At 33.6% G+C, this 18,800-nt stretch overlaps 1 protein-coding gene across 3 annotated transcripts in view; it reads left to right on the top strand.

The window, feature by feature from the left end:
- The window catches only part of LOC117211482 (synaptotagmin 1), a 33,405-nt gene extending 15,526 nt beyond the window's left edge, over positions 1-17,879 (top strand). Inside the window, exons 1-9 of one of the 3 annotated variants that reach the window (XM_033455413.1) lie at positions 5,847-5,865; positions 7,414-7,540; positions 7,629-7,745; positions 9,247-9,392; positions 9,474-9,572; positions 10,343-10,537; positions 10,641-10,817; positions 11,389-11,640; positions 12,744-17,879. In XM_033455413.1, the coding sequence (XP_033311304.1) occupies positions 7,417-7,540; positions 7,629-7,745; positions 9,247-9,392; positions 9,474-9,572; positions 10,343-10,537; positions 10,641-10,817; positions 11,389-11,640; positions 12,744-12,938 (1,305 nt within the window). In that variant the 5' untranslated portion in view covers positions 5,847-5,865; positions 7,414-7,416 and the 3' untranslated portion in view covers positions 12,939-17,879. Of the gene's footprint in view, positions 1-5,846; positions 5,866-7,413; positions 7,541-7,628; positions 7,746-9,246; positions 9,393-9,473; positions 9,573-10,342; positions 10,538-10,640; positions 10,818-11,388; positions 11,641-12,743 lie in introns of those variants that run through there. The other 2 variants (XM_033455414.1, XM_033455412.1) reach the window with 2 other exon arrangements.
- The last annotated feature ends 921 nt before the right edge of the window (positions 17,880-18,800 follow it).

Below are 18,800 nucleotides of genomic sequence, written 5' to 3' on the forward strand. Positions count from 1 at the left end.
ATTGCTTTTTCCTTAGCGTGATTATAGAACAATCGAAGATGACAGAAAGAGTAATTTAAAAATGAGTATAATTTAAAATGGGTATATATAATTAAAATGTTATTATATGTTGTTGTATATATTATATATTAGTATATAATTAAAAAATGTGTTTCATCTTGCAAAGGCTGTCCTTTTATTTAATCTTTTTATGAAATATGTATTTTTATCGCCAAATCGTTGCCTGAGAATCAATATTTGAAAAATATTATCCTTGAAAGAACTTCACAAATACCGTGTATAGTTAAAAGACTTATTTTTAGACCTATGGGATTGTTCCCATTTTAATTATGTCATGTTAAAATACTTTCTTTTGATTATTATTTGATTTTATTATTTATGATTATTCTTTGCACAACTTCTTAAGTTTACCGTGTATATTTAAACGACTTATTTTCGAACCTACAGGATTGCTGCCATTTCAATTATATCATGTTAAAATAGTTTCTTTTAACGATGAAATGACATCCAAATCAGAAAATCGATAAAAGTAAATTTGTCGTACTTTCCTTGCATCTTCTTCGATCTAATATTAATATTGAATTAGAAAGAAATATAATATTTCATATGAAATTTTAATTTTTGCTTTTAATATTGAACAAAGTCTACAACATGACAATCAGATGTCAATTTCCAAATTTAGAAAAATTGTATTTCGCGTGTACCAACCTGGTAAAATGAAATGTAGAGAAAACATAAAATGGAATAATGAAACGTAATCATATGGAGTATGTTTTCATACTCCATGGTACGTAATATCATCGCGTAAATGCAACGTAAAGAAGACGTCTTATCGAGAGGAAAGGAATGATAACCAAGTATATGTAAGCAAAGAGGGGAAAGTTATCACGACACGAACATGCCAGTGGGCTAAAATAATTCTTTGCTATATTCTCTGTAAGATCTTACTGCTTGTGTTTTCTAGCTTCCTGCTTTCCCTTATACGTAGTTAGGAATCCTCTTTCTCCCTAGCCATAATTTTCGCGCATCAGCCTGCTCCGTAGTTTTTTTTTTTCTCTCCCCTTTACACACGCCCACGCAACTCTTCTCAGTGGCAATTTCCCCTTGCGTCCTCGAACTTAGTTCAAGGTGACATTCTATGGATGAGAATAGAGAATCTTACGAGATACTCATTGTTATTTCTGGCATACCGCCATTTTATTTCTACGAATGGGGCGCCATCGAGTCTTCTTCCTTTGGAGCGATTCCTTTTCCCCCCTGTAAATAAGCTACTGCGTATCAAGTCTGTTGGAAAGTTGTCATAAAGAGATTTTTCTCAGCTTAGGCAAAATATACTGAAGTGAATAAAACGACGAAATACGAAATACGAAATAAAAAAATAAACGAAATTACGAAAATCTTTAACAAGCATTATCTCACATAACGGTTTGGAAGCGTGAAAAATTAACATGTTCGGTGTTAGTAATATTAACATTAACAAATAGCCACCGCATTCAAAATTTCGAAAACGGGTAATAACGAAAATTATTCAAACTTATATGAAAACACGTTGTTCGAAGTTCTCCGTGCCCTTTCATAGCAAAATTGTTCAAAATTATTTTTTCATCGCTCTTATAGGATGAAATATATATGAATCGTTAACATTCCCAACGCTTAAGAAGAAAGTAAAATATCCTACAGAGGATTAACAGGATTTCATGCATTTAAAAATTATTTGAAGATCTAATGAGAGAAGACGTAGCTTAATGGAAGAGCTTAATGAAAGTCAAATAGAAACGTATTAGGAGATTGCATTCAAGGAGATTGCAGCTACTACAGTAAGGACGAAGAAAGTTTCGTATATATAGATGGAGCAAAGTCAATTGATCGCTCAAAGCCACTTAAACAATGTCACAAGATCACAACTGATCGTATCCTTTGTGATTTTATTATATATTTCGACTTTACTATATGTTTCGTCCGTATTTGAGATAGAACGTGAATATACATATCGATAAAATTGGAATTGAAGGTAGAGAAGATGCTACCATACTTCCGGTGACAGACAACAACTCGAACAAACACTCGTCGTAGTTAAATACAAACTTGTTAGAATTGGTCGAGTTACAGATCGTTTAGATCGACAATGGTTTCTCGTTTTCTCAATAAATCCAAATTTCTGGAATCTTTTTTAATTATACAAAATTAAATCTTGTCTATGAAAGATATGAAACATTGGTTTTCCATCACAAATAAATAAATATGACAGATATTATCGATATCTGTTTTTCCTGTAGTATTTATATTCTTATTACGTTTTTTGAAAGTTATTAAGTAGATACATTATATATATATATATATATATATATATATATATATATATATATATATATATATATATATATATATGTCGGGTTATCATTAGGATTTAAGGCGCGTAATGATTCTTCGTTTGAATTAGCCATTGTTTTACGAAACAGAGAATATATTTACGCGAATAAACAAGATTTTACAAAATATTATGAATAATGAGTTTAATAAATGATAAGATTAACAAACAATAAGTTTAACTAATAATTAGATTAAAGAATAATAAGTTTAACGAACAATAAGAGGAACGAATAATATGTCTTACGAATAATAAATTTAACGAATAATGAGATTAATGATTGATAGGTTTTACGAATAATGAATTTAATTAACGCTATTAACAATGTTCCGGGGTTCAAACGAATCCACGGTCAACGGGATAACTCTTTACTATGCGTAGAATAATTTTAAACACAAAAATACCATTGCTGAGACACTCGGTAAATTGCTCGATGTATCACTTTCCAAGGCGATCACACGAATGAATATCTGATGAAAATCTTTTTCGCTATACGACCGCATTTGTTTGTTATATGCTCGCTGGAGGCATCGTGAAGGTTCCAATCGTTGTTGCTAGGCAATTTCTGTCAAAAGTTTGTTGTATACTCTTTGGAAACATCGAGAAAGATCCAAACGTCGTTGCTAGGCAGTTTCTGTCTGGAGATTGATTCCTAATACAACGTGTGTCCCATTATATCGACATCTCTAAAGTACAATTCTATGTGATTTCTAGGGAGAACGATACAACCGATCCACACCTTCGTCAGGCAAAACGTTTATCCCGTGACCGTGGCTACGTTCGGCGACCAGTTGTCACCTCGAACCCACTTTCGCTGTCACAAATATCAAACAATTACAAATGACAATTGCTTAATTACAGTTATGATAAAATCTAGGCTAAAGCATTAGAAGGCTTCCTCAAAATTGCAAAGGGAAGGCTCCGGTTTTCCTTTCATCTCCGACATATATATATATATATAACATATAAAGTTTTCAGGACAGAAAAAAATAAAAAAAAATACATAAAAAAGCTCCGCTCCCCAGCGGCTTAAACCCAAAAATTGTATTATACAACGAAAAATGTAAAGCGCCGACACATAATACAGCATGGCTACGTCGTACCGCCGCGTATCGGCACCCTTACCTAACATATCATTACAAAAATTCACCGTTTATTGTGAATATGCACCTAAAACTGTATTCGTGGGCTCAATAAACAACTTTAAATCATATATTACATATATTCTTTATTTATTTTATATATATAGCGTATAAATTGAAAATAAATAACAAATTCGTTAAAATTTGATAAAGACATAAAAATTATTTTGCGTTACGTAACAAACAATTATCTGGACTCTTCTTTTCAGGCAAAATTTGCAGTTACCATGAATTTTGAAAAGCTTTGTCCCATCACAGATACGTCCTTAATATCGCAGATTTCAAGTAACCCTTTGGAACGAGCTTTCAAAAAGCATGGAATAAATGCTCGCTACAAAGACCAGCCGATAGACGTTTTCACATTTGCTAATTAAAAATCAGCAGTAGGTATACTGTATGCATTCGAACACCCGAGGGAATAGAAAAAAAGAACCCGGAAGCAAGAGAGGTCGTTACAGAGTTAATGCACGCGATGGTTGCGAATCCGATACAATCAATCTACGAATGAAAAACAGTGTCGCTGATAATATAATTGACAATTGATATTTACTATAAATATTTCTTTTTAATATATTATTAAACTGTAGGAGACTTGTTTCTATCTCTTGGCTTGAATTTTTTCCTAGTATTTCGCTTCATTCCGAATGTCATTCATTACTTCCTTTCTCCTGCCTTATTGCGCAATTTTAGTAATTGTATTTTATTAAGAAAGCAACTCCGTTAGTCACAATTTAAACTTGCTATTTTACTCTGCACTCTTTTATTTTGAAAAAGCAATTTTCTATTCTCTAACGAGAGCCTATATTTTAAAGAAAATAAATTCCATTTCCTGGCTTTCATTTATTCGTGTCTCCGATATTACACATTTTATCACTACACGAGTTCTCATATAAAAATATGCTCTAATATGTAACAGCATTGGTATTATATCATAAATCTTGAGAAACCTACCACAGTTGCCAGACCATGATACACATGCGAACTTAATCTTCGCATGCGGAAGCGTAGCGTTGATTGTAAAATCTCGCAGCGCTCGTATCGTAATTACGAGTTCCGCTTCTGTAGTATGAAATTATGATTCAGTCCATTAAAACGCAGGAAATATAACATTGAAATTCCAATAGATCATAGCTTGTATAGTTCGTGGAAAATTATTAGCTTTTTTCTTTCTTTAAATTTAGTCGCATGTTTATGAGTAAATGTGGTTTGCGTGTTAGTTTTATGAAATGTACGTGAAGTCGAACTATTTTTTAGAACGAATTACCAGTGTGTGCTGTCGTGATATTGACATGACGATTTTAAAATATTATCGAACTTTGAAATTAAATAGTGACTATAATTAAGTAGTGATTAAATATGACGATGACATATGAAAAATTTGACGTTACATAATTGTAGAGAAAATTTATAAGGAAATGAACTTTTTTCATTAACAAAGGACAAGGGATAATTGAAATCTATTCACGTAAAAAATTATTGTTGAAGGTTTACGAATATCGATAACACTGGGTGAAATGAATAAATGAAACTTTGCGTTCCGTTTTAATAATTAAAACCCAAAAGAAGTTATTTCTTAAAATTAACTGAGCTAAATACCAAAGTTTCCGATCGATACAGACAGATCTGTCTGTGTCATTTAACCGATATCAATTATTTTAACTGTATCTGCCAGTTCAGATGGAAGAAAAAAATCTCTCCAAAAAGTCACAACGTATGTCAAGGCTTCAACGTGAAAAGAAAATATCATAATAAAAGTTTCTGGTTTTCTTAAACTAATACACATTATGATAAAAATCTATAGTTATCTGAAACCGAAATATTACAAATTAATATCAACAAATTCTGTCACGATGAATTTACATTAAGAATAACGAAAAGTTGAGAAACTATCGAGCGCGTGATCAACGTGATCAAAAATCTAAAATAAAGCAAGAAATATTAGAACGTATTAAAAAATATCATTTAAAATTAAAACAAGGAATCACATTGAATTTTACAAATTATAAGTAAGACCATGTAATTCGTTTTCGATAATAAAATTTAAGAATTTTAAAAAATTACAAGAATTCCAATTATGATAAAAATTTTGATCAAAGAATATAATTCGAAGAATATAGTTTCTCCCAAAGCAATTGAAACATTTTAAATCGACACACGTCACAGGACAAATTAAGAAAAGAAACCTACTTTATTCTACTCGGTTCCTTTCGAGCTACATTTTGCTTCGGGGAATGCGCTTACGACTAACCGGATCTTGGCCTGTATGAAAAGAGCGACAAAACTTTGGAAGAGAATTGCAAGCGAGAATAGAATTCAAGATTTCCCGTGGTTTTCACCACCAGCTTTATCTCGATAGTGAGTTTCGCATGAAAGAATTTTACTGCTTCACGAAGAACGGGTATTTTTTTCGATCGGGAGTCCATGACATACTTAAAAAATGCATTAAAAGTGATGTTGCTCGAGTTCGTGCCAATACTTCGGTTGGAGTGTGTTAAAATTAAATATACGTACGCGCATGATGATAAAAATTCTTTTTTATGTTATTTTTATTTTTTTTTTTTTTTGCAGGCTTTCGCTTATAAGAAAAAATGATAATATTAGAAAAGTATATAGTTAGTATAGTGTTGTTTGTACTATCTATTTAAATATTATTTCTATCCCTGTTACTAGTAATTAATATTATATTATCCTATATGAAGGTATACTATCTTAGTACTCTCGACAAATTTCTCTAATTTTCATTGCACTCTGCACGAAGCAGTGGAGTTTTTCATATTCTCCTCGGTGATCGCGATAATAAAAAATTTAAGCTCCATTTGAAAATTCAGAATACAGAATTATTTGAATTAAGGTTCTCTAGAATATCCACAAACGAAAGAATCGATTATTTTCTTAAAATAACATTAACGACAACCATGTAATTTCGAACTTATGCAATGCAACGGTTTTTCTATTTATGGACTACTTATGGACCCGTTTTTATAACATTGTACGTATGTTCTCTGCCAAATGATAAGCAAATAACTTTCTTATTTTAGAAAATATTCTAGGCATTAAATTTTAGTCCCATTAGGATATACGTAAAAATGGTTGAGAAACACAAAATTAATATACTCAGAGTGGTTGGTAACTGGTGGTACAAACAGAAAGGGGGTGATTCTACGCGAAAAAAGAAGTCGAAAATATAGAATAAAAATTTTTCGTTTGAGGCTTTGTTTTCGAGAAAATCGACTTTGAATTTTCGCTCGGTGCGCGCGCACTTTATCACGTCTCGTTATTTTTCCATCGAGGCAACGATCTACAGTGAGATCCGTTATAACGTACCGCAGGCGTACCGAGCGAAAATTCAAAGTCGATTTTCTCGAAAACAAAGCCTCAAACGAAAAATTTTTATTCTATATTTTCGACTTCTTTTTTCGCGTAGAATCACCCCTTTTCCGCATGTACCACCAGTTACCAACCACCCTGTATATATACATACAGAATTCCAAATCAGGCAGTAAATTTACTCTACATATTGTGACGGACAGAAGAAAGTTTATAAAATAAAGACTGTAAGGAGACATCATAATTTCGCAAAATGAATTTATATTTAATAAGAAAAATGAATACCATAGAATAGATGACTGTTATCAATACGACAAAAAATGTTTAGTACAGAAGTTACTAATATTCGTAATATATCGATTTTAAACTTTCCTTTGTCTGCTATTGTACAGTATTACAGAATCGTAGTTATCAAGTTGGTTATCAAAAGATATCAACGTTCAAAACTAGGGAGCGCCTTCAGATCGATTTTTGCGAAGTAATCGTGTATTATAAATTGACAAGAAAAGAGTTTTCGATAACAGAAAAGTGTATATGTATTAAAATATTTATTTCATTTACTTTTATTCTTTACAGAAAATGCCTGCCATCTACAAAAGAGAAGCGGAGAAGGTTCCGGAAGAACCGCAACCGCAACCGGTGGAGGAGATGGTTGAGTCGACGCTAAAGACTTTTGTGAGCACGGAGGAGGAAATAAAAGAAGGTAAATCTTTCTTCGCTTTGTCTTTAAACATGAAGATCGCGTCACATTTTCCACGGTACAATAACTAAAGTTATATAATCGCGTTTAGTTGGCACAGAGGCGGTGACCGAAAAAGAAACATTGGAGACTCAAGTGGAGAATCTCGGCGTTGAGCTCGCGGAGGAAATGGGAATACCAACATGGGCACTCGTAGCGATCCTAATAGGTAAAAGCAAACAGTCGCGTGTAGATTACTCTTATTATTTTATCCGCCAAAAGATTGACCACCACGTAAAGTAAAGCGAGCTACATTTTTGAAATAAAGACACCTACGTTTCTCTTTAGAAAATCTTGATGTACGACAATCTTAATTTTTTAGATACTGATTTTTTTTTAATATCTGGATTCTTTAGATTCTTTGCTGCAATAATTTTGAAGTCTCGTAACTTCTCTTTCTCTCAAAATCTCTAAAACTATGAATTATTACAAGTTTCTTTTATGCTTTTAATGCAAATTGAGTACACTTTAATTGATAAGACATGAAGTGTATATATTGTTATAAATATTAAAAATAGAATTATTTGTAAATTGAAGCAGAAGAAACTAGAAACGAAAAATTAATTTATATGCTATAAAAGCAAAATATTTTTAGTCTTTCTAGTATAATATTGAGAAGTTTGAAGGCTTTAAATTGAAGTTTCGCGTGGTAGCCAATAAATAAGAGACATAGATCTATCGATTACTACAATGGCACACAAAAATTCTCGAATAAGAGTAGATCTCATCCGATAAGATTCAAAAATAATACAAGTAAATGATAGTACAAACATTTCCATATTTAACATGACTATAAAAAATTGTATTAATATAAAAGCAACCGAATATAAATCCCGTACCCCTTTCTGGATAAACAATCGTCGATGAAACATTTTACTCTTTCAGATAATTCGAACAACACATAACATGCAAACATTAATCACGCAAATTTTCTTTGTTTCAGTTGCATTAAGTGTTGACGACACTCGAACATATTACATTTTATTTTTACTATATAATATCACATACATATATATACCTATGTAGTTCATAATCTAAATCAAAATCACATTCATTATACAAGCAGCACCAAAATAAATATATAAGTAAAGGAAAATGATAGAATTAACAAAACCGCTTTCGCGCTTCCGAACTGCGCTTGCATAGATGCAAAATAAGCATACAGTACGATGTAAAAATTTTGGACCACTAAAAACTGAAATTGTTCGCATAAATATATATCGTTATTCTGGTTTCCATTTAAATTTGCAAAGCTTTTCAGAAATCGTCTAAGAAGGATATGATTCAAGAATTAAAAATTCCCTTCAAAAATGTTGATTAATTCAAAACAATTAACATATTGTGATCCATTCACAAATGCAAGGACACTTATGGAAAGATGAAATGAAACTGAAAAATAAAATATGCCGAAATACGTCAAGAATTATTTCATTTGAAGAATACAGGGAATCTATAATGATTCATTTTCATATAACAATTGAAAACGTTTTCTCACAACATGAATAATAGCTATCGTGAAACTAGCGAGGGTGAAACGCTAATGGTCTAAAACTTTTGCACGATACTTTATTAAGAGACGCCATTTTTTTTAAACATAATCGAGCTTCCACAAAGTTAGTAATTTTTTTTTAATTCGATTCTTTCGATTTTTCCCTTCTTCGCTTGAGTAGCCGTAGGCGTAGTAGTTCTCGGAATCTGCTTCTGCTGCATCAGGAGATGCTGTCGCAAAAGACGATCCAAGGACGGGAAGAAAGGGCTGAAGGGTGCGGTAGACCTCAAGTCCGTGCAGCTATTAGGCAGCACGTACAAGGACAAGGTACGTACTCGGTGTTCCGTGACTTCATGTAGATGTTAGACGCACATTCTACACTCGTGGAATCCACTTCGATTTGTTAAGGTCCAGCCGGATATGGAAGAGTTGACTGACAACGCTGAAGAACCGGATGAAGCCGAGAGTAAGCAAAGCGAGGTGAAACTTGGAAAACTTCAATACAAGGTACGATTTTTAAGCTACGATATATTCGTCATCGATCTTTTAGTTTCCAATTAAAAAAGAAGTTCTTGTGATTTGTAATTCGAAGTTTCTCGAAAAGAATACTAACCGATTGATGATTTCAATGATATCATACAATACAAAGCTTGCAAAAGTATAACTTGTATGAAATGTGTAACAAGTGACACTATTCAATTGATGAGTCGCATAGAGCTTTTCATATGATTTCTATGTGTACGCTACAAAGTTGAAAAAAGCGTTTAAAAAATGTTATTTAAACTTAGTGCAACTTTTTAATCGGGAAGAACGAAATATTTCGTCATGTCAAATACGACGACCCTATTGGATGCAGATGACGACATAGTTCATCGTGACAAAATGTCGTATGGAAGTAATTACCTGTTTTAAACGTAGCCATTTCAACATAGGCAGGAAAATATTCTCCGTGAAGAGGTTAAGAGCTAGATCTATTTATATAAAAAAAAGGTCAGCGTGCGAGAAGTAGATGGGAATTTCCGTGGCTTTATCTATTAAAATATTTTTAAACGAATACAAAGAGCTTCTCTTCATAGAAAATATGTTCAATAGCGGTATATCTGTGTGTAATCAATGCACGACATAAGCTCTTGTCTCCGTCACTTTCTTTTAATTTGCTACAGAGAAAGATACAGTGAACAAAAGTAGAACGCATCTGATAAATCAATTGTCAACAAAACTTGAAAAATATTTCGCCGATAAAATCTATTAATACGTCGACGAATCGACTTTTACAGCTCGAATACGATTTCAACACGAATAGCTTGGCAGTGACTGTGATACAAGCCGAGGAGCTACCAGCTCTAGACATGGGTGGCACTTCCGATCCTTACGTCAAGGTTTACTTGCTACCGGACAAGAAGAAGAAATTCGAAACGAAAGTGCACAGGAAAACGCTCAATCCGGTCTTCAATGAGACTTTCACGTTCAAGGTTAGGTCGTTTCCTCTTCAATTGCTTTGTCTCGACGACCATTCAACGAAACGCAAACGACTTTTTCTTTTGCTTTTTCTGACGGTGCACAATCGTCTTTCAGAGCGTAGCATACGCAGACGCTATGAACAAGACGCTCGTCTTCGCGATCTTCGACTTCGACAGGTTCTCCAAACACGACCAAATCGGTGAAGTGAAGGTTCCTCTGTGCCAAGTCGATCTGGCTCAGACAATCGAGGAATGGAGAGAACTACAGAGCGTCGAGGGCGAGGGTGGTCAGGTAAATTTGTTTTAATACTTTTTGTAAATGTAAGAAAGATATATTGAATTGAATAGAAACTAAATTAACTCGCAAAAATAGATAATTTTTAAGAATTACCTAAGGATTTTTGTTCATGATGTATATCAATGGATACTACTGCTTAAAAGCATGTAGATACTTGATTACTTTTAATAGAATATTTTTAATAGAAAATTACAAATTTTGTTTTCGATGCTATATTATGGAAATTATTTTTCAGCAATTTATTTCTATCTTTTCGAGAACTTTGTCGTGTCTTTAAAAATTGTACAATATTCAAGCTGTAATTTCTTTTTCATTTGTTATTAAACTTTAGTAATTTATCTCGAACTACCTGTACATTATTTTGAAATAGGAAATGTTTTTTTAATATAACGAAACTGTCTATTTATTTGCTAATAATTTGAATTCCTAACAAGGACGAGTATTCGACGCTGTTTTAGAGCTAATAGAGGAGTGTTTTTTTATCAATTATGTATAATTATCATTTGAAACGACTGCTTCAATATTCGTATGAATAATAAAGTTGATGTAAGTTTATCAATTACAGGATAACAAATTGGGCGATATTTGTTTCTCGCTACGTTACGTGCCCACGGCCGGTAAATTAACGGTGGTGATCCTGGAAGCGAAAAATCTGAAGAAAATGGACGTCGGTGGCCTGTCGGATCCTTATGTAAAGATCGCTTTGATGCAAAATGGCAAAAGATTGAAGAAGAAGAAAACGTCCATCAAAAAGTGCACTCTTAATCCGTATTACAACGAATCGTTCACGTTTGAGGTACCCTTCGAACAGATACAGGTACGAATCTTTGAAATTTCTCTATTACCACCCGTTTATTTCATACCTTTCATTTGACACGGTCCACAGACACAGGTAACAGTAACAATACACCACTTCTTCTATTCTTGCTACATTAACTAGCACATTTTTTACTTTTTTAATTATCTTTTAGACAACAGCCACGACAATAATTTTATTTCTAATTTTTTTTTGTACCTCCATAGCGTAAGAAGTTTGTTTAAATACTTCAAATCTATTGCAAACGGATGATTTAAATATAATTGGTATAAAAACGAGTTTACGAGAGCGAGATTAAATGATCCGTATGTAATGCGTTAATGAAATACCCTACATAAAGTGCGAGCAATATAGTGCACGCCGTTTTTACTTGCGTAAATAATTTTGTTATAAATAAACAAGAAAGCTCTTTCTAACTTCTGTTTTTGAAAAAAAGAGAAGGACTAAAATGTTATCTTCTTGATTCTTCTATATTTTACTGTTTATTTAAAATAGGGCCAAATGTGCTTTATGAAGGGACTGATTTCTACAATTTTCAAAATACCGTACTTCCGAATCGTAAAAAGCGTTTTATAATATACAATATATGCTCTGCTACATTTATATCGTGTAAGGAGTTGCTACTTTTTTTCATACGAGCTTAAAAATGTCGCTTAGAAGCTTTGCATGTTCCTCGAATCGAAGGTAAGACGTGTCTAAAGAATAAACACCTCTAAACTAAACAATGTAAGTTCTATTAAACAAGCTCTGCTTATCACTTGCATACGCGCATATTTTTCTATATTTATTATTAAAAATTCTGCATCCTAAATAATGATATGAACAATTTTTTACAATTTCTATTTCTGTAGACTAGTTTTCTAAACAACCATAAATTCCTTTCTCTATATCTTTATCACATGTACATATATATATACATATATATAAATTTTTTCGTATTTTTCATATAAATATTCCATTTACCATTGACCGATATTTCCATTTCTAATGGAATTTATGGCTTCTAGTCATATTTTTACGTTACGATTCGGAAGTTATGGCGAGAGAAAGAAAAAACATCCACTGTGAGAAGGCAATGCACTAATGCGTGATTTCACGTTTAGAAAGTGCAATTGGTTGTCACGGTAGTCGACTACGATCGTATCGGCACCTCAGAACCCATTGGGAAGGTCGTCTTGGGGTACAACGCGAGCGGAACAGAATTGAGACACTGGTCCGACATGTTGGCATCCCCGAGACGTCCTATCGCTCAATGGCACACGCTTAAGGACCCCGAAGATGGAGACAAGAAGGACTAAGAGATCGTTGTGAGATGTCCAGCATAAAGGTAATGCACACCAAATGGTTCTAAGCAGATGCGACAAATGTACAGAAGCATTATCTCGTTTCGTTTCGTTCCATTCCGTTTTTGCTTTCGCCCCCACCTGATAAACTCTATACATATATATGCACATATGTATATGTAAAAACAAAACGCATATACATACATATACATATATATGTATACGTACTTTCCAACGATATCCGTGGACGTTGTACCGTAACGAGAATGCAGGATTTTTTCTGAACAAAAGGAAGAAAGAAAAAGCTAGAAAGAGAAAGAAATGAAAGAGGTGCGGAGGGAAAGGAAATTGAAGGGAAAGAAGCGGGGATGCGACCATCTCCCCGATGTAATCGATCGACTTTATTCGAAGAAAAAAATAATCCGTGCACGAGGATAAAAGTGAAATATATAGATGTGAGAGAAAGACAGAGCGAAAGGGTGGGAGAGAGTGTGAGCGAGTAAAGTACGAAGAGAAAGAGAAAAAGAAATTACAAGAAACAAAGGAAATATACTTTAGTAGATATTAACGATCTATTATTAAAACTAAACAACAATAAAATACCACTAAGAAAGGTTTTAGTATTAAATAATAATATGTTCTCATGGAGTGTAGCGTCTTGTATATACGTATTATCTACCATTACCTTTTTCTGTAGATGTAACAATTGAACGATCTTCAAGTAAACGCGTCCTCTTCGAGGTATCTCGAGACGAAGCATTGAATACTTTTTGCAAAAGATGTCCTGACTTCCATATACGAACTCCGATCGATAGTCTGCAGAATATGTTTCCTTTCTCGTCATTTTTAATTGGTGGCAATGTTTCATAAGATGTTTATATAAGATATTACATGCTGTTAATCTTATTAGATATTATATATTTATATATATAAACATATAAATGTATGCTATATATTCTATGTATATAGTATACGCGGAGATATATATAGACGTATAATGTGTATACGGTGTAAATTGTGTCTCGAATTGCGCGAGTTATAATAGCAGTACAATTTTATTTAAGGAAAATGTTGGCGATGCTTTGTATTTACCGATCGATAATACATGTTCGTGTAAAAAATTCGTACAATTACAGTTACGATTGCATTATAATCGATACGCGTAACAGTTGCAAAGTAAGATAATTTCACTATCGTTTGACCGTCGTTGCATTATTTATTTCATACGAGTAACACGACCTTTTATATCTTTATTCCCTGTATTTAATTAACAGTCGTTTCACTTTCGCATGGACCACGTAACTAACTAACCTTGGAGACTACGATCGCATTAGTTTCGTGCAAAAAAGACAATGCTTTCGATCGCGATAGCTTCGTAAAGTAACGATCTTAGATTGTGCGTTATCTGTACAGGGAACTCAGCCGATCGAAGCGAATCTACAGATCGGCGGGAAATTCAAAAACTTCTTCCAATAAGAGAAACGAAACGTACATGCTTAAACACGGTCTCACTCGCAGCGATGCGCCACAGTAGTTCTTGTTGCAACAGCATCCTTCGATTATAATATACTCTTACTAGTATCGTTTCGTAATTTCCTTACATTATGGACAAAACTGTTATAGTCGATGGTTGCGAATGGCGATTCGTTTGCGAGTGAATTGGGGCAAAATTAAGGGACGTTTCGATCGTTGAGTTCTTGAAATTGAATCTGCGCAATTGCCAGTGAAATCGAGCATAACGCGAAATAAATGGCATGTCTCGATCCGTATACGCTCGATTTCCCCTCGATTCCGCATGTTCATCCCGAGTATACATACGCGTGTACGTGAAACTGTAAACATATTGGTATATATACATATTATACATACATTTACCACGTGTTATATATGCAGATACTGTTATTGTTTTTCGATATGTAACGGGCCTACCGATTGTATAACTTACGTTATCGTTCCGTTAAACTATTTCTCGGATAATAAACATAAGAGGCTGGAATGAAGCTAAACAAAACAGAGTAGTGACGAGTCCACGGTGATTCTCTATGTATCTTGGAAATTGGAAAAAAAAGAAAATAAAAAAGGAAACACGGTTCGAAGAGAAAAACACGTATATCCATGATACATACGTTTCAAACCAAACTTAACGAAATAATTACAAGGACGTCCCGAGATTTAACAAAGCATTATTATTATTATCATTATTATTATTATTATTATTATTATAAATATATATATATTTATATATATATATATATTATATACTATATGTATCCTTCGAGTAAAGATAAAATCAATTGTTAGAAAACTAACTTTATACAGTATTAACTGAGTTTGACTGCTATAAAAAAAAAGGAAATTCATATATTTTATTGCATCGTTGACCTTGAAGCTTCGAATTTGACTGAATGAAAAGAAAGAAAATTGATGGATACAATAAATGTAGCGTTTTTTTGCGTGTGACACGTGTCTCGAGAACTAACGAAGAAAGAACACGTTGTTAAAAGCCCACACGAGAGAAACTTTCCTCGATGAAAACGATAACTATTTCCGTCAGTCTAAATCGACAGCTATCTACATATAGTTTGTGACTTATAGTGAATGATGAAAAAAAAAAGATACCCAAATGTAAACGGGCCTTAACGCTTTTTCGAGTTGTCCTTCCCCCCCACTACTCATCGCCGAAGATGCATAGAAAACTTTGTAAATATCACGCCATGAACATTTCAAAGACACTAATATTTGATAATCATATATAAGTCCATTCGGGTTATATTCTCATGATAGAATCTAGACGTCATTTGATTCTCAATACGATTCGATGTTTCTTTATTTCGTGTCCGTTCAACGTAGTACAGTGTACTCTACGATTCGCCTAATGACAACAAGTAAAACAAAAAGATATTTGCACGCAAATCGAACCGTATTAATCATGTAACGATATCATTACTAATAACGACATTAGTAATAAATTTAACTATACGTACATATATAAAAAAGACAGAAGATAATGTATCGTGAGAAGAAGAATGTCAGGTGTATTCGAAGATTTCGTAAAGGTTATGATTCACATGATCGTTACGAAATCCTGCGTACATTACGCCTGTCCGAGTTTGAATACGAAACGTGTATAAAAAGAAACGAAAGAAGATGGATATCAAGGTAAAAATCTCGAAACAAGACACGGATTTTCCTCCGTACGTTTCCAAAATCTTACATGCTATTCCAGTGATATATCTACCTGCTATGTATCAGTTATATCATACAAACTATAATACGAAAAACCCAAACGAATTATCGATTGTTACCGATGACACCTAATAATATTAAGAATTGAGTTGGTGTTGCTTGAAATTTAACGTGAAAATATTCCGCTCTTGGCATTCAAATACTTAACCGTCATTACATTTCGAGCAACACGAGCTTACCAAATACAGCAAATATCTATGAATCGAATTCACGAATAAACATACTTCTCTTGATTCGGTTAATCCTCTGTACGTTGCAAGATAAAAAGAGAACGAATAGAAACCTTTACTTAGAAACGCATATGCATAAATTCGCATTAAGGATAGATCCACTTCGAAGTCCATGTTTGTTTATCGCATGTACTACTTGCGGAGAAAAACTTGATAATTTAGTCGTTGATTTATTTCTGACAATTAATTTCGGTTGAATGTAACGTTTATTATATTGACGTAATTTTAGTATAATATTAACTTCATACGAAGAGAAACGAAACAAACATAACATCACCGTTTCGTGTGTATAATTCATTTCTATCTCTGGGCCCTTTAAAGGGGTCGTTGAAAGACTCGATGCCAGAATATGATCGCCGATCAGAATATCTAGTCCAGACAGCAAAGTACATTAAGCCATTCGAAATAACGACGCATAATACGTACACCTTTGCCGACAAAGTTGATCAATGTTCGATAAATGTATTATGCGTTGGCATAAAACTTGTATTTGGGTTAAAAACTGCATTTACTATCCGATGTGTCGAATGTGCGTATATGAAACACTGTTTTGAGCTGCTTTTATTTGCATGCTCGTTATAATTTTTTTAAGCGACAAAAACGTGTCGAGGTTACATACAATCGTTATATAGATGGTATCCGTAAAACGCTGGGAAAATATATAAATTGCAAGAGTATTCTATCGATAGTTTATGGAATCGCGACTGTAATAGCGATTTTGATTATCTACAGATAGCTCGATAGTTCATGGCACCACTAATACAGCGTTTCAGTCGGCAAAGTAGTACGCGTCGATTCATACATGCATCGGTGTAGGAAAAAAAAGCAGTCGTTAAATATACATAAAATCGATCATTGGAAATAACATAGGAAGTGTAGAATAGAGGTGTGTAAGTGTAGTCGTAACGTAGAGAGTGCAGATTCTTAGATTATATCATACCAATCTTCTGGATCCTGAAGTCGAAGTCTTTCTCTGAGATCGAAATCAGGATCCAGTATTCTTATCGCGCGCGAACAGCGCTTGACACACATGATCACTAAACACTTAACCAAAACTTGGTTCTATCATTTGTTCAGGACCAATTATCATAAACGATTATATCGATAGTATGTTCGAGTCATGTTATTAATGCAGCATTGTACTTAAAAAAAGGAAGAACTTTAATGAGGAAATTCAGGAGGATTTAATGTAAAAAAAACGAAAGAAAGAAAAAAGAGAGAAATAAGCGCCGCGAGCACCCGGCATCGATCGAGAAGCTACGACGAGCGCTTGTATGTACAAGGAACGAATGTTGTCCGTTCTTTTTCTCAAGGTATATCCTATCGGTTTGTTTCATCTAGCTTTTACATAAATGTTAAACGAAACGTCAGATCGAAAAGTCTCGACGGAATAATAACGCGGACAGTTGAGAAGAATGTTGAAATTATAAGTTCTATATAACGAAAATAACATTGAAATACAACGTTACTTTTTAACTCACTTCTTCGAAGTCATCGATATCTTTTTATTTACATATCCAACCGACCAGTGTACGATGTAAGGAATGGTAGCAAAAATCAGAGAACGTGACTGACAATGGGATTTTGAATACTTTTACGCAGACTCGCCATTTTTTACGTGAAGCTACCTCCTCTTTTTAATAAATATTCATCTACTTCATCCGATCAAACTCATCATCGAGGTTGCAGTTGCATTAGAGAACACGTCCAGGAGGACCAACCCTGTGTTGATCTGAATCTTATTCATACTTAGCCGACTAATCGATAATTCAATGAAATAGTGATAATCCTGAGTAAGTTCGAACAGAAAGCATTGACAAGTGCAGAGTGAAATTGGCTGGAAATGTTCGACTATTATCGAATCGAGTACAGTTCGGGTCAGCGTATCGTAATCACGTGGAAACCTACGAATGACAAAATACGCAATAACGTGCACGCGAGCGACAAAGCAAACTTGCTGTAATTATCTTCCGAGGCGGAAATACCGTACCGTTTTATGACTATTATCGGTGCCACTACCAGTGTCCACGTAACGTCTAAATAGTGCCTTTCATTGCTTTCGAAATGATTTCCGTGTGTAACGCCACTGATGTATGACAATCGATCGATGTCGTCGTTCTCGACGTGACGTAAAAAAGCGATATGCTATATAAATACAATGAAGAGAACATGGAACACAATAGGGGAAACTAATCATCGAACGAGGAAAGAGTATATCGGTAATATAATAGGTAAAAAAGTGGAACTATCGATTGGCACGATTATCGATAAATGATCATTAACATAATAGACTATGAGTAATTACTGAAATGAACGTGTCGATCGTGGTCGTGGTGCGACAAGTAAAAATAATATTACTATTGATACTAATAATAATTAATTTAAAGAAGAATAACACGCA

Source organism: Bombus bifarius, unplaced genomic scaffold (genome assembly GCF_011952205.1).
Source record: "Bombus bifarius isolate JDL3187 unplaced genomic scaffold, Bbif_JDL3187 scf7180000008234, whole genome shotgun sequence".
NCBI lineage: Eukaryota > Metazoa > Arthropoda > Insecta > Hymenoptera > Apidae > Bombus > Bombus bifarius.